The sequence below is a fragment of the Electrona antarctica genome (assembly GCF_951216825.1).
Source record: "Electrona antarctica genome assembly, chromosome: 16".
NCBI lineage: Eukaryota > Metazoa > Chordata > Actinopteri > Myctophiformes > Myctophidae > Electrona > Electrona antarctica.
Genome location: NC_136797.1, coordinates 31632368 through 31655577, shown reverse-complemented (window position 1 = coordinate 31655577; position 23210 = coordinate 31632368). Strand labels below are relative to the sequence as shown.

The following is a 23210-nucleotide window of genomic DNA, read 5'->3' as shown; positions in this document are numbered from 1 at the left end:
TTGATACTTTAACTTATGATACTTACTTATTTTAAGACAATCGAGTACTTTTTCCACCACTGTTTGTGGTGTGTGTGTTGTCACGGGTCTATATATTCCGCACATTCCGAGTGTGTCAGCGCAGCTTAGCAACGTCCTCGTCCCCTTGCGATTGTGATTGTGTGTGAAACTAGACCTATCATGTCCTAATTACATCCCCTGTGTGTGAAAACTAGACCTATCATGTCCTAATTACATCCCCTGTGTGTGAAAACGAGACATATCATGTCCTAATTACATCCCCTGAACTAGACCTATCATGTCCTAATTACATCCCCTGTGTGTGTAAACTAGACCTATCATGTCCTAATTACATCCCCTGTGTGTGAAAACTAGACCTATCATGTCCTAATTACATCCCCTGTGTGTGAAAACTAAACCTATCATGTCCTAATTACATCCCCTGTGTGTGAAAACTAGACCTATCATGTCCTAATTACATCCCCTGTGTGTGAAAACTAGACCTATCATGTCCTAATTACATCCCCTGTGTGTGAAAACTAGACCTATCATGTCCTAATTACATCCCCTGAACTAGACCTATCATGTCCTAATTACATCCCCTGAACTAGACCTATCATGTCCTAATTACATCCCCTGTGTGTGAAAACTAGACCTATCATGTCCTAATTACATCCCCTGTGTGTGAAAACTAGACCTATCATGTCCTAATTACATCCCCTGTGTGTGAAAACTAGACCTATCATGTCCTAATTACATCCCCTGTGTGTGAAAACTAGACCTATCATGTCCTAATTACATCCCCTGTGTGTGAAAACTAGATCTATCATGTCCTAATTACATCCCCTGTGTGAAAACTAGACATATCATGTCCTAATTACATCCCCTGTGTGTGAAAACTAGACCTATCATGTCCTAATTACATCCCCTGTGTGTGAAAACTAGACCTATCATGTCCTAATTACATCCCCTGAACTAGACCTATCATGTCCTAATTACATCCCCTGAACTAGACCTATCATGTCCTAATTACATCCCCTGTGTGTGAAAACTAGACCTATCATGTCCTAATTACATCCCCTGTGTGTGAAAACTAGACCTATCATGTCCTAATTACATCCCCTGTGTGTGAAAACTAGACCTATCATGTCCTAATTACATCCCCTGTGTGTGAAAACTAGACCTATCATGTCCTAATTACATCCCCTGTGTGTGAAAACTAGATCTATCATGTCCTAATTACATCCCCTGTGTGAAAACTAGACCTATCATGTCCTAATTACATCCCCTGTGTGTGAAAACTAGACCTATCATGTCCTAATTACATCCCCTGTGTGTGAAAACTAGACCTATCATGTCCTAATTACATCCCCTGAACTAGACCTATCATGTCCTAATTACATCCCCTGTGTGTGAAAACTAGACCTATCATGTCCTAATTACATCCCCTGTGTGTGAAAACTAGACCTATCATGTCCTAATTACATCCCGTGTGTGAAAACTAGACCTATCATGTCCTAATTACATCCCCTGTGTAAACTAGACCTATCATGTCCTAATTACATCCCCTGTGCCATTCCATTACGAGCGTGATATAGAGGTGCCAGGACAAGTATGTGTCTGTGTCTATATTGGGGTGGCGGGGGAGAGGGAGAGAGAGAGAGAGGGGGAGAGAGAGAGAGAGAGAGAGAGAGAGAGAGAGAGAGAGAGAGAGGGGTAGTGTAAAGTTTACACGTGAAAATGAGAGAAATGGACTGATAATGTGTGTGGCACAGTGTGGCACACAGAACTAGAGAGAGAGAGAGAGAGAGAGAGAGAGAGAGAGAGAGAGAGAGAGAGAGAGAGAGAGAGAGAGAGAGAGAGAGAGAGAGAGAGAGAGAGAGAGATAGTGTAAAGTTTACACGTGAAAATGAGAGAAATGGACTGATAATGTGTGTGGCACAGTGTGGCACACAGAACTAGAGAGAGAGAGAGAGAGAGAGAGAGAGTGCAATGGAGCCTTTTGGACCCCTGCCTGCAATCTGCTGATGGCGGGGCTCGTGACGAGGGAGAGAGACGCGCGGCGTCCATTTTTAGCGATGAGGTCATCTTTAATTAACAAAACAAAGAGAGTCAGCTGTGTCACTCCAATCTGTTATCTGCACCCATGCTCAAGGACACCGTTTATCTTCATATAATTCAATCTCTTTGAACGAAGGCTTATCGACGTATCGGCGAGGGCGGCGGGGAGGGGTGGTTTTGCGCGTTGGCGGGAGAGGGTGGGGGCTCATGCCTGGTCTCAGCCAATAATGGAGCCGTTACATATATGGGGGGGGGGGGGGGGGGGGGGAATACCGCTGACCCTCATCATAGACCAAGAAAGAGGTGGATGAGATGAGAAGAGTGTAACATAATGTGAAGAGAGAGGAGAGGAGGAGGAGAGGAGAGGGAAAGGGGGAGGGGGGTCTTAATGTCATTGATCCCAATAAGCCGGCTGGAGTGTGATGCAGGGATGAAAGTGGGACTAAAATAAAGGAAAAGATCAAATAGCTCATTTCGCTATCTGTCCGACGGACGGACGGACAGACGGACGGCCGGACGGACAGACAGAGCCCATATGAGGTGACATCATCGCTATGTGACTCCTGGCACTGCCGTTATCTCTGCTCCTCCTCCTCCTCTACGCTCTGAGCTCCCCACCCCCCACCCCCCAGTCTTATCGTCCCTTCTTTTATTTATTCATCCCGTTTTTTGTGTGTTCTTTTTTTCTTCCCAATAAATTATTAGGAAGAAATAACACGTTTGGCAGGGAGGAGAAAGTTAGAAGACATTATTAGTAATAATGTCTTCTAACTTTCTCCTCCCTGACAAACGGCTCTGCTTCCATGCCCATGTTGTCTCGCTCTGCTTGCATCCACGCTGCTAAATAAAGTCTCAGAAGACGGTGATGTCACACAAATGCACTCACAGGTTTTTAATTAGCACTAAGCAACACAGAGAGAGAGAGTGTCTGTCTGTCTGTCTGTGTGCGCTCGCGTGTGTGTGGGTGTGTACGTATACATGTGTGTGCGTATACGTGCATGTGTGTGCATATGTATATGCACACACATGCACGTATACGCACACACATGCACGGTTGCATATACGTGCATGTGTGTGTGTGTGTGTGTGTGTGTGTGTGTGTGTGTGTGTGTTTTTCACGGCGCTACGCTGATGTGCACACACAGGAACGTGTCACCTCCACTGTGATTTAAGGACAAGCATCCCAGATGATCAGACGATGGAACAAGATGATGTCATCGTGGGGTTTGGGGGAAACCTCGGGATAACAGCATGGAGACACACACGTAATACGACTCGATGGTGCATAAGAGGAGCGTGTATACTTTCTGATCATTTACATTGTCATGTACTGCAAGCCAAATGTTTGTCACTATCAGTGTACCCGCACCTGCTCCGCTGTGCTGAGGAGCCTCGTGTACAAATGTATAGGCTAGTGTTCTGATTCTGCCAACAGCATCATTTTAATTCTGACTAACCACCATGTATTGAGTGAACGACTGGCGTGGAGGCTAAGCCTGCATATTCATTTATGGTTTTATTTATGTGGATTACGTCCGCCCGTATTTGTATGTTATTTTGTATTGATTGATTGATTGATTGAAACCAGCATCGACTCTCCAGCCAGCAGTCAATATACACAATCCGCTCAGAAAACCATGGCATGGGAAACTCCCCCCTGTCAGGTGTAAAGGAGCAACTTGGACACTCAGGCATGAAGGAAGCATGAGTTCAAGTCCGTTGCTCTCCCCAGGTTGGCGGAGGGTGTGTAGAGCTAGCCTCGCGTTGCGATACTAATATACCACTGCGCTGGGCTACGCTGCCTCGGGGCATATGCCAGGCTAGTGTAGAGCCCAGGATCACATTAGATAATTGACACAGGGGTGAAAAATGGGTTACAAAATCGTGGGATAAAAAAAAAAAAAAAAAAAAACATGGCATGTGGTAGTTTGAAAATGGAGTATGGTATTTAACTGATTACTGAAGCCAGTTGCAAAGTAATTGCCAGAGATTGTGTGTGATATGAGGACGAGATTCGTGGACGGAATGCGTCTGCACGTCTTGCACGCTGTGAATTCTGCGCTGGGATTGGCTGAGCATCACATAACGGGTGTGCCTGTTACATATAAGTGGGCAGAGAGAAGGGAGAGAGAGCCAAGAGAGAGAGACAGAGAGAGGAGGATAGGTAGAGGTAGGGATTGGGTATATGTCATAATATCACCGAACGGGTATGGACTAGTATGACATAATTTCAAAAGCAGGCATTGGAGGGGCTAGCGGCCCTCAACAATGTCCTGGGACTGTAACGATTCCATTACAGCAGGATAACAACAGGATAACAAGTGGATGTGACTTCCAAGTCCAGACAGTATCGCTGACATTGCCTACAGGAGTCGATCATTTCTTTACAACTTACACAGCCGTTTCATATACTGTTAAGATACTGTGAAAATGTTTTTTTTCCTCCTCTCTGTGGATACATTCACTTATATTCAGCATAAATTCAGCCCACTTTAATCCCCTAATAAGATTATTTTCCAGTGTGATTGTCAATAACCTCTCGCATATAGTGAAAGTTGGTTGCGCTTGTACAGGAATGTTAAGCCCCACAGTGATCCAAACACCCCCCCCCCCCCCTCTCTCTCCCCCTCTCTCTCTCCCCCCCCTCCCTCTCCCTCTACATGGCAGCCAGGCGAATGCTCCTGTGTCTGTCTTGGTGTGCCATCTAGAGGCCTGTACAAGCCTCCGATGAAACACATCAAGCACTATACAGTACACTCATCACTCATGTCTGCGGCGCATGCAAACACCACCATGAATAATGGTGGCAGTTGGTGAAATCGCGGTCACGCACGCACATGCGCACACACGCGCGCACACACACACACACACACACACACACACACACACACACACACACACACACACACACACACACACACACACACACACACACACACACACACACACACACACACACACACACACACACACACACACACACACACACACACACACACACACACACACACACACACACACACACTAGAGCAGTGGTTCTCAAAGTGGGGTCCGAGGACGCATGGAACCAATGGTTCGCGAAATATTTATGTGGCCCTTGCCACTTCAAACAAGTTTGAGAAACACTGTGTACAAGAATGTGAAGTCTGTCTGTCTGTCTGTCTGTCTGTGTCTGTCTGTCTGTCTGTCTGTCTGTCTGTCTGTCTGTCTGTCTTACTAAATATCACATTCTCTTTCTCATTGCTAAGACTGCATGGCAAAATACAAGGATACATCAGAGGATTTGGGGCTAAATGTAATTTTCCCATTTATTTTGTACATATAGCCATTTTTGTTGATTGTGTTATTTTGTTTATGCTATGATGATGAATTGAGTATATAGGACCACACAATGGAAACAAGTCCCCATGCAGGACTTTTTGGTGTTATTATTTTACCCTGAACGTCGTACTGTACCATGTGCCGTTTACAATTTACATTCCTGACTTGTAAAGCAAGTGGTTCCCAAACTTTTTCATGTCAAGGACCCCCATATTGTCACTAATTAGCCCACAGATATACGCCAAGGACCCCCATAAGAGAAGATCTTTACGGCTCTAGCAGTGATTCTCAACCTGTTTAATTTCAAGGACCCCCAGTTTGACATGCATTAGGCTACAGTGCCCCATTTAATGGCATTTCTATCTCTGGGAAACCAATGTATATTGTAAAATCAAAGTTAATTTAACTCTGAGAGTGTACAAATGGAACCAAATGGACCTGTTACCGCTAGGGTCCATTTGGTTCCATTTGTACACTCTCTGAGTTACAGACCCATCAGGGTCCATTTGGTGCCTAATTATCATGGGGACCCCCTGGAACTCCCTCAAGAACCCCTAGGGGTCCCGGACCTCACTTTGGGAACCACTGTTGTAAAGTATTCAATCAATCAAAGAAACTTTATGGAGAATGGGCACCCTTATAATCATATAGTAAATTAAAGGACCACGTCACCACTTTTCAACCTATCTTCAAAATACCAAAACAATTCTACTCGATCTGTGTCTCACAGGAGGGCTGTGGGCAGTTCAGAAACCCGTCCACCAGTGACATCATCGTTAGGCAGACTTTTTCAAACGATGGCTCCTATTTCCACATTGCAACCTGCAGTTTTCTATTAGCTTGGATTCCCCATCGATGATGTCACTGGTGGGCGGGTTTCTGAACTGCCCACAGCCCTCCTATGAGACACAGACTGAGTAGAAAAAAATTGTGCTATTTTATCATGATTATTAGTGAGGACCAATTATATAAATATAGGTTGAAAAGTGGTGAAGTCAAGTCAATACATCGCTTTCTTCGTACAACATATAGCTGGGTCCATAATGAAGCCGTGAATAGTACAATAAGACAAAGATGGTCACCTTGTCACAAGAAGAAGAGTGGGAAACGGCAAAGAGATCATTTGCATCATTCCACATTCCTCTCTCAGCGTAGGTAAGGCCCTCTCTCTACCAAACCAAACAAAACACAATAAAATCCTGTTTACAGATGGGGCTTTTTCAGAACACAGTGCTGTTCCACCCAGCGTTGGTCAGCACCAAGCTAAACATTCGCCTCAGTTTGATTAGTAAATTCAAAACATATTTGCGGGCAGCCACTCTAGAACCCCTTAGGTGAAACAACAGGGTTTCTTGTGAAATGTTATTCCGTATCACAACAATTATGTGGAGTAAGTAGGCATGAAGGGGCAGAGATGAGGGGGGGGGGGGGGGACATTTTTGCATTCTGTAAGAGGCAAGACATCTGCAAATGAGTCCGTCTGTCTGTTTATCTGTGTGTTTGTCCGGAAGATAATCTCGCAAACCACTTTGCCAATCGGCGCCAACATTTCTTGTGCCCGCTGCCAGTGGGCAATGGAAGTGAATGCTGGTCGGATTGGGCTGAAACCTTGCCCAAATATGGAGTCTACTGGGGCGCCGGTGGCCGAGTGGTTAAGGCGCCGAGGCGCGTACCAGTTACTGCCTGACAACGAGTCCCGGGTTCTGTTCCCTTGCCCGTTGGCTCCCACAACTTTCAAAAGCTTTGAGTAGTAGAAGGTAGTGGATGTCATGTCCTTATGAATTTTACAGGTATTACTCTGAGGTATTGGAATTGTACAAGTATTACTCTGCAGAGGTATTGGAATTGTACAAGTTTTACTCTGAGGTATTTGAATTGTACAGGTATTACTCATGTGTTTGAATTGTACAGGCATTACGCCGTGACGAGGTAGTTTCATTGTAGGGTACAGGCTTTAGTCCTGACATACTATTGGTCCAACACGACAATCTACTTCAAACCATAACCTAACCATAACCGTAAGCACAGAGCAGCACATGTACAGCAACCTTAACGCATGTTCGCCAACCTTAACGCATGTTCGCCAACCTTAACGCATGTTCGCCAACCTTAACGCATGTTCGCCAACCTTAACGTATGTTCGCCAACCTTAATCCGGTCGTTGTTTCCGCATGTCGGTCCTATATATGGTGTGTCGGAAAAGCGTGCGCACCCCGAATTGTACAATTACTCAGAGGTATTTGAATTGTACAGACTTTAGTCTGAGGTATTTGAATTGTACAGACTTTGCTCCGAGGTATTTGAATTGTACAGACTTTGCTCCGAGGTATTTGAATTGTACAGACTTTGCTCCGAGGTATTTGAATTGTACAGACTTTAGTCTGAGGTATTTGACACTGGACCTGGCAGAACGATCAGTCAGTGTCGGTGGTTGTTACAATCACTGGTCGCCAGTAGTCGGTGGCACACAGAAAAACAAAGGGGCCAACTGGAACCAAATTTTGGATCCAGAAAGATCCAAAGAAACTGATCAAGAAGCTGTCATCTGAAGAGCAGGTGACAACTGGCATTTCAAGATTAGAAGAGATTGGATTGAGAGAAAATATAGGTCATAGAGGACTAAATAGATTGGCCACATGACCTGTGCAAGATCTGCAGGGTAGCCACACCTTTAGACCCAGTGTCTATCTTGGTATCCAAGATAATATGAGTCCACAGATCCAGTCAATATTCTTCTAGATCTATACATAAACGCAATCTGTGCACGCCTGTGTATAATCCGATCAATTGGCCTCCAAGTTGCCGCATGTGTCCCAGATGACCCAGGGGTGTGCTCTGCTGATTGGCACGTTTTTAATAGAACTCTATTCACTAATACCCATGTACGTCGTCAACACAACGTTAGCAGTTTTTGGTCAAGAGGATGGTTCACATTATTGGGGGGCATACGTTAGTCCGACGCACCAACAGACCGACATACGAGCAAGACTCACCCGTGGCTCTGACATGCGTGGCCAGTTAAGACATGGGTGGCCAGTTAACAGTAGGGCTGACCTCGATTAGTCGAATAGAGCTTGTAGATCCGTCTATTTTTGCAGCGCAGCTGCGCAGCTGCAAGCCAAGCTAACATGGCTTGCATTAACTAATCGATCGGAACGGGTCTCAGTCGACTGACAACCTCTCAGTCGATGTTCACCAAAAAAAAAAAAAAAACAGTCGGGACGATTTTTTTCTTTTGGGCCGGGTGGAAAACCCCTCCTCCGTTATAATGGTATGCTCCCAGTCCCCGCACCGCAGCATCGGGGAACACTCTGGCAGCCAGAGTAAAGGCTGGGAGGGACCGAGCCGAGGGAGGCTACTGTACTGTAGCCTACATGTTGTTTATGCTCCGGAGTCCAGACCCATGCAGTTTAATAATATACAGTCACAACAGAATGCACACTGCTGTCTCGTGTCTCATCACAATCCCAATGCGCCACCCGTGAAGTCGGGGGGAAAATAAAAAACAGGCTGCTAGTGTTAGTGTAGGGTCGGGGATCGTTAGCTTAGCGCGTAGCTACTGATTCAACCCACTGATTGAACTTCATCTCCGCCTGTAATCTAGGTTATTTTTTTATTGACAACGTGAACGAACCCCGACACCAGCGCTGCAAAAATAGACAGATCTACAAGCTCTCAACGCGTAGCGAACGGCGCTGCAAAAACAGGCAGGACGCGATGCCTTGAGAGCTTGTGGATCAGCCTCCCCGACGGTGCGGGGAGGCAAGAGTTCTCCGGGGAAGAGGAGAAGTTACCAGGGCAGGCTACATGTTGCTGCGGCTAACAACACTGTCACCAGCCAGTGGTTATGATGTTAGCTTGGCTTGCAGCTGCGCAGCTGCGCTGCAAAAATAGACGGATCTACAAGCTCTCAACGCGTAGCGAACGGCGCTGCAAAAACAGGCAGGACGCGGCGCCTTGAGAGCTTATCGCCCAACCTTAATGCAAATGTGTTGTTGTTTTTTTGGGGGGGGTGCAGGGGGGTGTTCAGTCGACTATCAGTCGACTAACAGCAAATTTATTCATATTAATTTCGACTATACAAATCCTTAGTCGGGGACAGCCCTAGTTAACAGTGTTAATTTTTTCCAGAATGTTTTGATTTATTCTTAGTCTTTTGAATGACACACCATTTAGTCTTAGTCCTATTTAGTCTTCTGAAATGGTTTAGTCTTAGTAGACTGAATATAAAAAGCTTAAGCCCTAACCACACCAAAGGGTCAAGACGGTTTAAGCGGTGTCCCTGCGGTGTGATATGTCTTGTTGCACGTTGACCCACATTGACCCTAGTGATTCAACGCATGGAATCACACCAAAGGGTCAAGACGGTTTTAGCGCTAACTCCTTGCAACCGTTTGGACCCAAGGAGTTGCATGGTGACCCTTTGGTGTGGTTAGTCTAATAGTCTTAGTCTTAATGCAATGTTAATATTGCCAGATTGTTTAGTCTTAGTTTAGTCTTAGTCGACTAAATATCAAAAACCTTAGTCGACTTAGTCTTTAGTCTTACTCTTAGTCAACAAAATTAACACTGCCAGTTAAGATTCACCAGTGGTCCCGACATGCGTGGCAGGTTAAGACACATACTCCAGTTTTCAGTGATGAGGTGACCAATCACCTGAAACTGGAGTATGAATAGGCCCTAAGAATCACCCGTGGCTCCGACATGCGTGGCCGGTTAAGATTCACCCGTGGCTCTGATATGCGTGGCCGGTTAAGATACATGTGTGGCCGGTAAAGACCTGTGGCTTCCGCGTGTGGTTAAGGTTAGGTAAGGGTTTGGGGTATAGGGTGTCAGACTATTGCGCGTCAGACTGTTGTGGCACCCTACATTATACTAGGGGTGCCACACTGGATACTCCAAAGATGGGTACAGTGAGGTTATACAGTGGGTTGGTGCAACAGCTACAATGGGTTGCATCTTGCGTCGTTCCCGATTGATGCGTTGTTCGTGACTTGCGTTGTCCCAGCGTAATAACTCTCAAGCTAAGGAAAAGGACACTACATGTTAGTATCCGTGGTTGCTTGTTAACTGGAGGTCAAAGATCAGAACAAAGGGAATCAAAGATAAACGAAGGGGCACATTAGTGCCCTAAATTGTCTCCAGCACAGTGTGTACACAAGCTAGTTGAGCCATCTGTATATCACCACTGTCAGGTGGAAACCTTGTATGTCCAAAACTGTTACCTTTCGGTAAATGGGGGAAAAGAGCCTGTGTTTCCAATGGAGTTCTTATTTAGTCACAAGCTCTTGTCAATACCTTTCATCTGTTCAATATTTATAAAACCCACAGGCAGACTTAACAACATTCACCTTAACTTTAAATCATTTTTTTTTAAAACAACGAAAGGCCGATCTACAACGTTACAAGGTGTTGCGAGCTTGGTGGGCCTCTTGTACGACAAAGCAGGGCATTAATTCACAAAAGATATTAAATTAAATACTGAGATACAAGGTTTCTGCCCGACGGCGACAATATCTCCACATCCCAGCTTTTAAACTTTTTTCTTCTTTACTTAAGGTCACATGCAGCTAAGTGCTCACATTGAATTGTGTCTTTTATGGTGATGAGCCCGGGGTTCCAGGCAAGTGAAGGATCAAGTGGGAGCTTGGAGTTAACAAGCTTGATCTGAGCCATGTACCTGTCTGCTCACATCCGCACTGGAGGAAGCCTGGCTTTACGACCTGGAAATGGGAGTCTTTCAAGGACAGAAGGCAAAGATTTCCCCTTATTGACAAGTGATGTGGGGTATTTTTTTCTCCCTCACAGTGCCACAGGGAGGGTAATGCTTCATTTGTACTCTGTCGATGATGTCACTGGTGGACGGGTTTCTGAACTGCCCACAGCCCTCCAATGAGACACAGACCGAGTAGAAAATAATTGTACATTGTGTTATTTTTTTTTAATGAAAATATCCTAAAAACTGGGTCGGAATTATAATCAGGGAACTATATTATTTGACATTCATGTTGACATTCATGTTGTTTTTCTACAAATGAGTGTTCAAAAATGGGGGTTGTCTTATAATCAGAGTCGTCTTATATTCGGGACAATACTGTGAAGATAGCTTGAAAAGAGGTGAAGTGGTCCTTTAATGGGGTAAAAATTATTTATGTGTCTCCAGACAGAACCAAACGTTGTTTTTACAGTTGGACCTGTATTATGCAGTGGTGGAAAAAGTACTCAATACTGCAATGTAGAAATACTACAAGTAAAAGTCTGGAATAGAAGTTGCAAGTTGCAGGGGTCTATTCTAGGACACACCAAAACTCTTTGACAAAACATTGCCGATCCACAAGCTTCTATCAACGGATATGCAATCTTTGGGTGGTCAAAATGTAAGCCCGAGAATAGGGATGGGAGGGTTCAGATGGTTAAAGCTGGGTCTACACCGGCACTTTGCCTCTCTTACCTGTAGGGACAGGACAGGGGGACAGCCTGGGGATGATCCCGCCATGCATAAAGAGCTGGATTTATGGACATGGAAGACTGAACTGCTGTCTGACCACATCAAAGGCGGCGCAAATCCATCTCCTGGTCGCCGCTGACCTCAAGCAGAAGATTTGCGAGGGAGACGGGACTGCCGCTTAAGAAATGATGACTCTTTTACGAACCTATACAACCCACTGCTCAGTGGGCAGATCTAAGGGGGATGGAGCTTCTCTGTGCTGATGGTTTGCACAGATGTGTGTGTGTGTGTGTGTGTGTGTGTGTGTGTGGGGGGGGGGGGGGGCTGCAGACCACCCGTATCACCCTGAAGCATCAACAACACTCGGTTGGGCAAAAGGACAAAACAACAAAGATGGTAAGATAATAAGATAAGCAGCCGTGGACAAAGTACTGAACTGGAGTACTTCCTGAGTCAAAGTATATAGTTAGACTCCTCCTGATCAAATGTTACTCGACTGCAAGTGAAAGTTCCCCTGGCCAATGTAGACTTGAGAGGCGCTATTCAGCAATTAGTGTAGATTTTCATCCTACACAAACATTAAATTCCCATTGACAATGAATGGAGAATTTAAGATATAGAAGAGCAAATCGGCTATTTTGGTCCTACACAATGATTACATTCCCATTGACAATGAATATTATTTTACGTCATGGTGACAAGAGCGCCCCTCACTTCACACGGGTGTGATTTCCTTGAAAATTGTTGAATATTTTTGGAAAGTTTCTACATTTTAATGCAACAAATTTGCATTGATATAAAATAGAGTAATTTGTACTTTTGGATACTTAAGTTTACAAAACATTACTTCTGAATACTGAAGTAGTTTTAAAAGCAAGTTCCCCGGTACTTTAACTCAATTACAAATGTGACTGAACAAACTTTCACTTGTACTAGTTTTGTCGACTAAAACTATGACAAGAAAACCAAATTAAAATGAAATAAAAACTAAGCACTAAAACTGTATCAACTGAATTGATTAGTCTGACTCGGATTAACCACCTGTATTATACTTCAAGGCGTGTGGGAAAGAAATACAGATCTACGGTACAAGATTGGTGTATCGTGATGCATTATGAGCTTGTTTATTTGTTGTTTTAAGACTATTTTAATAATCCCCCCCCCCCTCCCCCAAATTGACACCCCCAGAATAGTGAGGCCAGGGTGAGCGTGGTTAAGAATTCCCTAGACTCCACACAAATCCATGCTTCCAAGTTTGTATCAGCAGTCTGATCACCGCATATTTCTGCAGAACAATGGGAGGTTTTTGATACCATCTTCTCTCCAGTTCAAATGAGAGCCACTCACGAGGGCTCATGGTTTTACAGTTTATGAGATGATCCCAAAAAGATGTTTCCAACTGAAAAGGAGGTAATTTTACTGTATACATGGACCCACCCCCACCAATCTGTATGAATTACATACACCCCGACCCCCATGCCTTTGCGTCCGATCACGATCTTCTTGGGGTTTAGAAGAAAGCCCAACCTTAAAATGGACTCACATGCTATTGGGTTTGGGGTGTCGTCAGATTGGCCTGACCTCAATGACCTCTGTGTGAGAACTGGAGTATCCCTGTGCTGGGTTCGACCTGACTCTGAATCTGTAGCAGTTTCTGAGGACATTATTACCAACTGTTTGATCTCAGTAAGGGGTACTGTAATAATGATACGGAACACCATATATCACCAGTCAATGTACGGAGGTACCTTGTAATGTTACAACAGCAAAAACAAAACAACAAAACAGTGTCTGCAATAATTGGCAGTCGCCATATATGGAGAAGGTGATGCTTTCTGTACCCGTGATCTGTATCCTGAAGCACAGGCACAGTTTGCGCATCCACTATTGTTTGTGTTCAATGTGAATGCAAATAAAGATGTTAAATGTGTGTGTGTGTGTGTGTGTGTGTGTGTGTGTGTGTGTGTGTGTGTGTGTGTGTGTGTGTGTGTGTGTGTGTGAGTCCGACATGGACAACCACTCTCTACCCTAACCTAAACATAACTGCAAGCACGGGAGCAGCACAGTTCGAGCGGTAGTCAGACCGGTGTTCCCGCATATCAGACTAATGCTCCGTCGGAATTGCGTCCCGATACACCTTTGACTACAGCCTGGAGAAAGCCTTTCTTTTTTTATTTCTTTTTTTGGGGCTTTTGATGCCTTTATTGATAGGGAACAATAGTCAAGACAGGAAAGGGGGAGAGAGATGGGGAGTGACACGCGGCAAAGGCCGTCAGGCTCGGGAGTCGAACCCGCAGCACACCGTCCGGCTAGCTTGGCAGCCTAGGTGCCCAGATGGTTGAACTAACCGTCCGGTCCTGGAGGAAGACTTTCTAACCAAAGTGCTGACATTTCAACAGCTATAGAGCAGACCATCTCACAGCTAGGCTACAGATGTAAACTTTGAGTTTTTATCTTTGGCAGCCTACAAGGCATGCACACAAGTTGGTTGTGAGGGGCCTAAAAATGGCCGGCCTCTCCAAAAGGAGGGCCTTGGGGGTCCTTGAGATGACTTTAAGACGCACATAATAACTATCGACAGTCCCACTGATAACCTACGTCATTCCAACTTTTCTCAGACACTTCAGCAAAAGTTCAGTGGACAGGAAAGACGCAAAGCCATGACTGAGAATTAAATCCAGAGACGACGTAAAGGACAAAAGACAGCAACTCCGAAATGTGAATGACGCCGTCTTCCAGCGGAATGAGATTTATGGCGGTGACTGGCGCACACAATGGGGTGAGTCAGCCTCGCCATCTGCCCCTTTGCACTACACCTCCGCCAGGAGCCTCGTCTGTGGCCCGTGGGGGAAAGTAACCAAGTACATTTACTCACTACACCTCCGCCAGGAGCCTCGTCTGTGGCCCGTGGGGGAAAGTAACCAAGTACATTTACTCACTACACCTCCGCCAGGAGCCTCGTCTGTGGCCCGTGGGGGAAAGTAACCAAGTACATTTACTCACTACACCTCCGCCAGGAGCCTCGTCTGTGGCCCCTGGGGGAAAGTAACCAAGTACATTTACTCACTACACCTCCGCCAGGAGCCTCGTCTGTGGCCCGTGGGGGAAAGTAACCAAGTACATTTACTCACTACACCTCCGCCAGGAGCCTCGTCTGTGGCCCGTGGGGGAAAGTAACCAAGTACATTTACTCACTACACCTCCGCCAGGAGCCTCGTCTGTGGCCCCTGGGGGAAAGTAACCAAGTACATTTACTCACTACACCTCCGCCAGGAGCCTCGTCTGTGGCCCGTGGGGGAAAGTAACCAAGTACATTTACTCAAGTGCTGTACTGTATTATGACTTCATTATTTTTGAGGGGCGCTATCCCCTCCTATATGTCCAGCTTTGAGGGTTTGTTTAAACGCAAACATTGTGTTAACACAAACATTGAATGCCACAGACAATGGATGGCCAGCTTTGAGCGTTTGTGTACATTAAAGACGAAGGTGAGGACGCAAATTGTGATTGGCCGGAATGAGATGATGTATGATGATAGGAGCGCCCCTCACTTCATACAGGTGTGATTCTTTACTTTTATTTGTATTTTATTTTCCATTTTACCTTGTTATTCTGCTCCACTACATCTAAGGCAAATATTGTACTTTAGGTTTCTGCAAAATTTCCCCCAAAAATGTTTAACTTGATTTTTGATACCAATACTTTAGTCCTTTTACTCGTGTAACAGACTGAGTAGTTCTACACTGTGGGATCGCTACTTTTACACTTGCATGCACTGAAGTAAGGCCACCTACCACACAAGCTGTTCAGGTCAAAAAGACATTTCTTTTTCAATAACCACTTCAGTCCTGGTCTGGATACATCTACAAGCTCACAATGTGTTGGCATCACAACACAATGTGAGTTGTAAATCTGCTATTTTCTAAATATTCGAATACATTCGAAAACCTTCGAATACATTCTGCATAGTAAGTACTTTTTACTTTTGGTACGTTAAGTAAAAATTGTTATGCCAATAATTTTATACTTTTACTTACAGATCAGCATTTCTATACTGCAGTATTGATACTTTTTACTCAAGTACAACAAGTGAGTACTTTTTCCACCACTGTTGGTGGCCAATCTTTCATGGGCAGCCCTCCCAGGGGTGATGGATGGGCCTGTCCACACTGCCCAATGACTACAGCCGGCTACTTCCAGATCACCTCATTTCTCCAGCGTTATTAAATTCATATCACCCCAGCCTCTGACTCAAACCCCCTCAACCCCGCCCCCACCCCTTTCTCTCTCTCCCCCACACCACCACCACCACCAGCTAGACTTGGGGGTCATCACCATTTACGGCGCCTGTCAAATTGCCCTGCACTGTCCTCGACTCATCTTCCTTTGACGTCCTCCTCCTCCTCATCTAAGGACCAAGCAAATCACTGAGAGGATATATGCAAACTGACACTTTATAGAGCCAATAACGCGACTTTTTACATTTCTTATATGTCTTTATCAACGAGTGGATATGAAAAGAACATTCTAAGAGATTATTTTTTAGAATCGACTAAATCGAATATTTTTCACAGCTTTTATTGACAGTGGAGAGAGAAAGAGAGAGAGAGCGAGAGAGCGCGAGAGAGAGAGAGAGAGAGAGAGAGAGAGAGAGAGAGAGAGAGAGAGAGAGAGAGAGAGAGAGAGAGAGAGAGAGAGAGAGAGAGACGAAGTGCGGAGAGAGTATAGCGGCATGACTGTCAGCAAATGTTCCAGCTGGAATCGAACCGGTGTCACACTGATCTGAGCCCTGCCCCCATGTAGCATGCAGCATATTCTTTCGTCTGTCAGGTCATGCCTTTCTGTCCCGCAGGGGGGTTTCCGGAGGATGACAGTGAAGTCGCAATTTAAGGACTTTTTATGATGTTTTTAATACTGTAGCTCAAAAGAAGCCATCCTCCCTGGCCTGACGGACAGAGACACAGGGACACACATACATAGTTGTCTATAGGAGTGGCTAGCACCACTCAAAAAGACCATTACTGAGTCAAAAGTAACCAACAAACTATACTATAAAAAATAATAAGGAAGAGGCAAACATTGTGAAAATAGCTGATCTACAAGCTCACAATGCCTCGGGTTGTGAGACGTTGTGAGCTTGTAGATTTTCACAATATTTATCTGTGGAACCTAGTCAAACTAAATCAAATGCCTCAACTTCCGACCGTCAGGGTGGGGGGGTCCAGTGGCGGCTCTACAGGGGGACATTGGTTGGAGATTGAACTTTGTGCCCCTCCATTCCAGATTGGCCAGTAGTACCCCAACAATATTTTACTTTGTTTACAAATGTTAAATCTATAAGTTCTTCATGATTGTTAAAAATAAAGACATTTTCGAATGAATTGAATAGTTAATAGAAATACAAGGTAATATATGCAAAAGACATTATAATGCTTAACATAATTGTATTAGTTTGTTTGTTGTTGGTCCTGACACTAACAACCCACCCAATGTTTGGGGAACCAGTGATATACAGACCGATCTATTCGCCAAAAATAAAACGCGTCTTACCCGTGTAGATCTCTGCCTCGGAGGGGTCCTCCACCCGATTGTGCTGCAGGATGTAGTCGGAGACCTTGCATCCGATCAGAGGCTCCACGTCCGACCACTCTAGGGCCACCATGCTGCTGGAGGGCTCCAGGTGAGGTGCGAGGCGCAAGCTATACAGCAGGGGACACGACAGAGAGGAAGCATGGATTAAAGCAAAAATAAAATCTCAAGATTGAAGCATTGTGCCCCCCAACACTATACTAGGGCAGTTTCCTAAACAATAATTAACACGTTATGTAAAGTAAAATATTTGAGTTATATTGTTCCTGCCGTTACATACTGCCAATCAGGTGAAGAAATCACAGACTGAGGCTTTAACTTTCGCTTTTATATGAAATATGTGAGACCAGGCCTGGGCCATGGCTCAGTGGTCCAGGCACCTTGGCTGGTAATCCAGTCTGGCAGTGTGCCGCGGGTTCGACTCCCTTTACTGCATGTCTTCCCCCCCATCTCTCTCCCCATTTCCTGTCAGCCTACTGTCTGTCCCTCCATAAAATATATAAAATAAAGGCGAAAGCCACAAAAAAAAATAAAAAAATATGTGAGACCATATGGGTTTTATGGAAGATGCTTCTGCACACAATGCTAGTTTGACCACTTGACATGCTCTAATCTTAAAATAAGCAAAAGCATTGAGAACTTGTAGAATATAGTAAATAATAATAACGTTGCTTGTAAATATTGGTTAGGCTAGTTGCGGGTTGCGTTATTTGTGGGGGAGGGAGGTTTGTTTCCCAATGTTGTTTGAACCAGTGGTTCTCAAACATGTTCAAATCAAGGCCACCCAAATTAATATGTCCACAGGAGTGGAGTAGAAGCATAAAAGTCATGGAAATACTAAATAAAGTAAAGCAGCAAGTAAGCAGGTCGGAGAGGCTTATCGTCGGGATTACTTTCTGCAGTCCTTCATTCTTTGACACATCTTTCTAGTCGAACTGTTTTGTGCTTTTTGAAGGTTTTTATTCTGTTTCTCAATGAAAGTTATCGGGGGGAAACAGTGGCTGAAGGGTATGACTCAGACAACATAGTCCCCAGACTATTATTAACCCATTTAGGTCGGGAACGCATCTGTGTCGCTTTAGAGTTTAACCACTTTAACCATTATTTGAAACTTTAGCTGTTGAAAAATAGCAGATCTACAAGCTCATAGCGCGAAAATGTGGCGCAAATCTTTGAATATTCTTTCACAGCCCAGACAGTGGACTTGTGGTTAGAGTGTCCGCCCTGAAACTGGGAGGTCGGGCGTTCGATCCCCGGCCGAGTCTTACCAAAGACTGTAAAAATGGGACGCAATGCCATGGATTGGTAAGTGCGGTAACACGTGTGACTAATCGTACGACTTTGACTTTCACAGTGAACGTTTTTAACTTGTATCTTTGCTACATTTTCAGATCAGGGTCGGTGGCCAATTAAATATATTTTTGGGGGTCAGAATCACTGACATAGAAACATGACATTTTGTAGAATCTGGCCTCCGTCTTAACCCATTGAGACCTGGAACGCATCCATGTCACGTTAGCGTTTAACCACATTAACCATTAAACCGGGAACCCCTTTTGGTGTTTTAAACATTATGTTATAATTTAGCTATTGAAAAATAGCAGATCTACAAGCTCATAGCGCGCCACCGAGTGGCGCGCTATGAACTTGTAGGTCTGCTATTTTTGAAAAATCGTTAAAATGTGCCTCAAATCTTTCCGAAAATTGTCATGATTTAGAAAACTTTTTTTTTTTAAATTTCGACGTCAGGCCTGAATGGGTTAAATGGGTTAAGTCACCGTAGGTGAGAGAGCAGAACCCCATGTTCTTTCTGGGGTGGGTGTTGAGGCTGACTGACAGCAATTAGAACCTTTGGGACTGAGCTCGTGGCACATCTTCAACCACTATATCCTTGGAGGACTTATGCCTGGTTTAGTTTATGGTCGCAATGGTGTGCAATGTGCAAATCGTCGCCGCCAGGCAGAACGCTCGCATATCAGCGTTTCAACTTTCTACGTTTGTTTTGTTCGTAAATGAAGGCCCTATATGTCATCGTCGTACACGAGTGTCACACTTTTCACACAGTGTGAAAAGTAGCCAATCGATTATCGTCACCATTTTAAAAATGTTATTAAAATAATACTTTTAAAAAGTTAAAGGAAATGAGGTTTCCACCCGGCAGCAAAGGAAATAAATATTTGACTCCCGTTCAAATTTGCATCCCTTGCCTCTTGTGTTCAACGTTGGTGAACTTGTACTCTAGTTTCTTCAATTGGCAAGCATCCAGGGGGTCCTCAGCAAAACCAGGTTCCTGGTTGTCAGCACTATTTAATATTTTGGGGTATTAAAGTAGGGCCGATCCACAAGCGCACACCACGCCACAAAGCATTATTGACTCGTATGTTTGTATCCCATGGGTCCCTTCCCAGAAATGTAGTGGAAGTACAATATTTGTCTTTACAATCAATAGAATAATCGCTAAGCAGATAATCGATGGTGTGTGTGCCATCGGCCCAGGGAAGGTCAACAGTCCTGCTCCTACTCACATGGGCTGCCTCAGGGGACTGCAGTTGGGCAGGCCGTCTTTGCTCAAGGCACTCAGGTCACACCGACACCAGTTGTCGATGACATCGCCCTTTCCGGCACACCAGTATGAGCTCATCGTGGCACTCTTGAAGGCCTGCGAAAAGTAACAGGTGAGAAAAATGCAATTATCTCTTGGTATATGTACTCCTCCCTCTCCCCTCCTCCCTCGCCCCTCTTCCTGTGTCATCGCTGACTCATGTGGTAGGTCCGCGTGTGCGTCTCCGCCTCGCCATTTCGACACACACACACACACACACACACACACACACACACACACACACACACACACACACACACACACACACACACACACACACACACACACACACACACACACACACACACACACACACACACACACACACACACACACACACGAGAGGAGATTCTCACAGCTTTCTCACCTCTCTGCTGGAAGAGGCAGAGGGGTGAGGGGTGTGTCTATGATGTCAGTGTGCAGTGGTGGAAAGTAACTAAGTACATGATTCACTCAAGTACTGTACTTACTGTACAGCTGACATTTTCAAAAGGACAAAATGTATATAGGGCTGAAGTGGTTACTTTAGGTTTTGTAATAATAATCAAAATCTACAAAGTAACTAGTAACTGAAGTAATATGGGAATGCTCACGCAAAGTACAAATACCTCACAATTGTACTTAAAAGGTCGACTTCACTACTTTTCAACCTATCTTCATGTAATTGGTTGTCACAAATGTTCATGATAAAATAGCACTTTTTTCCCCTACTCGGTCTATGTCTCATAGGAGGACTGTGGGCAGTTCAGAAATCCGTTTTCCAGTGACATCATTTTCTTTTAATATTTAGATTTTTATTATCGCCATAACGATGGCTTCCATTATAGCATGGTAACTTTTCAGAAATAGAAAGCCTGCGGTTTCTATTAGCTTGGATCCCCCATTTGCCCATTGATGATGTGACTGGAAGTCGCGTTTCTGAACTGCCCACAGCCCTCCTATGAGACACAGACGGACTAGAAAGAAATGGTGCTATTCTATCATGAACATAAGTGAGGAGTGGACCAATTGCAGATAGGTTGAAAAGTGTTGAAGTTGTCCTTTACGTCTACAAGCTCACAATGTCAGCTATTTTCAAAGGACTTTTACACATTTTAGACGGGACATTCTCCATAACTAGTAGTAATAAATATAGTCCAAGACGCATACAAGCTAAGAACCTAACAGTGGAATATCTACGTATATAATGAAACAATGAATATACACTATAGAGTGCTATGTCTACATAAAATGCTATCTAAGTTCTAAGTTACATAAGTTGAACCTTTGCAAGTGCTACGGGGCGGCTAAAATGGAGTCTGAAGAGGTGGGTTTTCAGACTACGGCGGAAGATTGGGAGTGAGTCTGCAGTTCTGATTGCAATGGGAAGTGCATTCCATAGTATTGGAGCCAGAAGGGAGAAGAGTTTGGGACGCGAGGAGCGTTGTCCCGGCGTTTTTAGTGAATGTACTTCCAAAAAATATATGAAAAAAATCAATAAAATAAATTAATGAAAAAAAATCAATAAGAAAATCAATAAAAAAATCGAAGAAAAACAAATCAATGAAAGAATCTATGAAAATCAATAAAAATAAGTCAATGAATAAAATAAAATAAAAAATCAATGAAAACAAGAATTGATTAAATCAATTCATTACCAGCTGCATTATTATTATCTGCGGGGTCCGCTATAACTGCCTCTGTGTCAGTTTCAGCGCAGTAGTTTAGGACAGGTAGGAACCAAAATTCTCGAGCGGAACTATTGTGTTCTGAGTCGTTCGTTTCCGCCGGGACATATTTGCGGTGCGCACATATGTCAGCCAATGAGAAAACCAGCTGGACTAGCTTACACATCGATTATAGGCCGTTTCTCAATACCCAAACTTGTCTGTACTTACGTCCTTGTGAACTCGTGAAACGTCATCAGTCGCCGACCAAGTACCATTCCATCACATTTGGCCAAGTACAGACCAAATCCCGGATGTTAACTTGATCCGCCCACTTTACCAATTCTACTTCGGAGCAGACTTGTGTTGACTTTTCACTGGAAATTGCCCAGAATGCAACAGGACCGGACCATGATTTATGTCATAATGAAATGCCATCGTGTGTTCCTCTACTTTTTTTTTAATACCCATCAATGTAATTCCGGTTAGGCCTATTTATATTTTGCACGGACCATTTACAGTTTTCGCACCTCGCTAACACAAGCTACCAACTCCCTGTGTAAACAGTGGGCATACGAGTGACCAAGATGATACATATCAATGGTCCATTGTTTGTGTGATGTGAAGAAAAGTAGCCTACTGTAGACGTGTATACTTGTCAGATGTTCGGTCTTTATTTTTTCATTCAGGTTATTTATATTTTGTAAATAAAATTTGAGGTCCACGGCTCCACTCCTGTGTGCGATTGTGTCAGATTATTTAGGCCACTTTGACTTTTGTATATGTGTGAATGTAAGTTAACTTATTTTGATGTGTAGACTCGAGTAGGCCTATACCTATTATAGCCTAATCAGCTAATTAGCTTTAATTTTTAACTCCCTACATAGGCCTACACTATATATTCTAGACAAATGAAATGTGTTAATACTATTATACTAAATAAGTGTTATAGGTGTAATCTTTATTCTGTTTAAATGTGCCTTGTGGGGAAACAAATGATTATTTAATATGTAAACCTACAACAGCCAAAATGTCATTACAACATCATGCCTTGCCCCATCGCCTCGCCAATGAAAGCTTCGGCTCCAGACTGCAGCAGGTATGGTTCTTTGGTCCAAAATGTAAAAAACAACTACAAAAAAACTGGCCACTGCATCTACATTTTAAATGAAAATAGGCAAAGCTGTTTTTCGTGTATTATGAATACACATTAAGCCCTGAACCTTGGGTGCATTTAATGAAAAATAAGTATGTTATAGCTGACTTTATTATAAAGTGGGTTAGCCTACAAGGTCTTGTTGGTACCTACATTCAATTATTGCCCGGTCGTGGTCGGCATAATACAATAATCACCCTAGGCTTATACTGTCAGTGCCTCATTCATATGCATATTACAGTAGCATATACAGTAGCCTAAATGGAATGTTAACATTTATTATAACAAAAAATCGAAACCAGGCAGTGGTTTTATTTTTTTTATAGAATGTTTAGTTGTAGGCTGCACATAAGCCTATTTTAAACTCTGATGTAGAAAAAAAATCAC

The 23210-nt window shown here is 44.0% G+C and overlaps 1 protein-coding gene across 1 annotated transcript in view; it reads right to left on the bottom strand.

Annotated features, from left to right (window-relative positions):
• The window catches only part of astn2 (astrotactin 2), a 530329-nt gene that overhangs the window by 23599 nt on the left and 483520 nt on the right, over nucleotides 1–23210 (bottom strand). Inside the window, exons 18-19 of the mRNA XM_079524726.1 lie at nucleotides 19945–20078; nucleotides 17381–17529 (exon numbers count right to left, since the gene is read on the bottom strand). Of these exons, the coding sequence (XP_079380852.1) occupies nucleotides 17381–17529; nucleotides 19945–20078 (283 nt within the window). The remainder of the gene's footprint in view (nucleotides 1–17380; nucleotides 17530–19944; nucleotides 20079–23210) is intronic.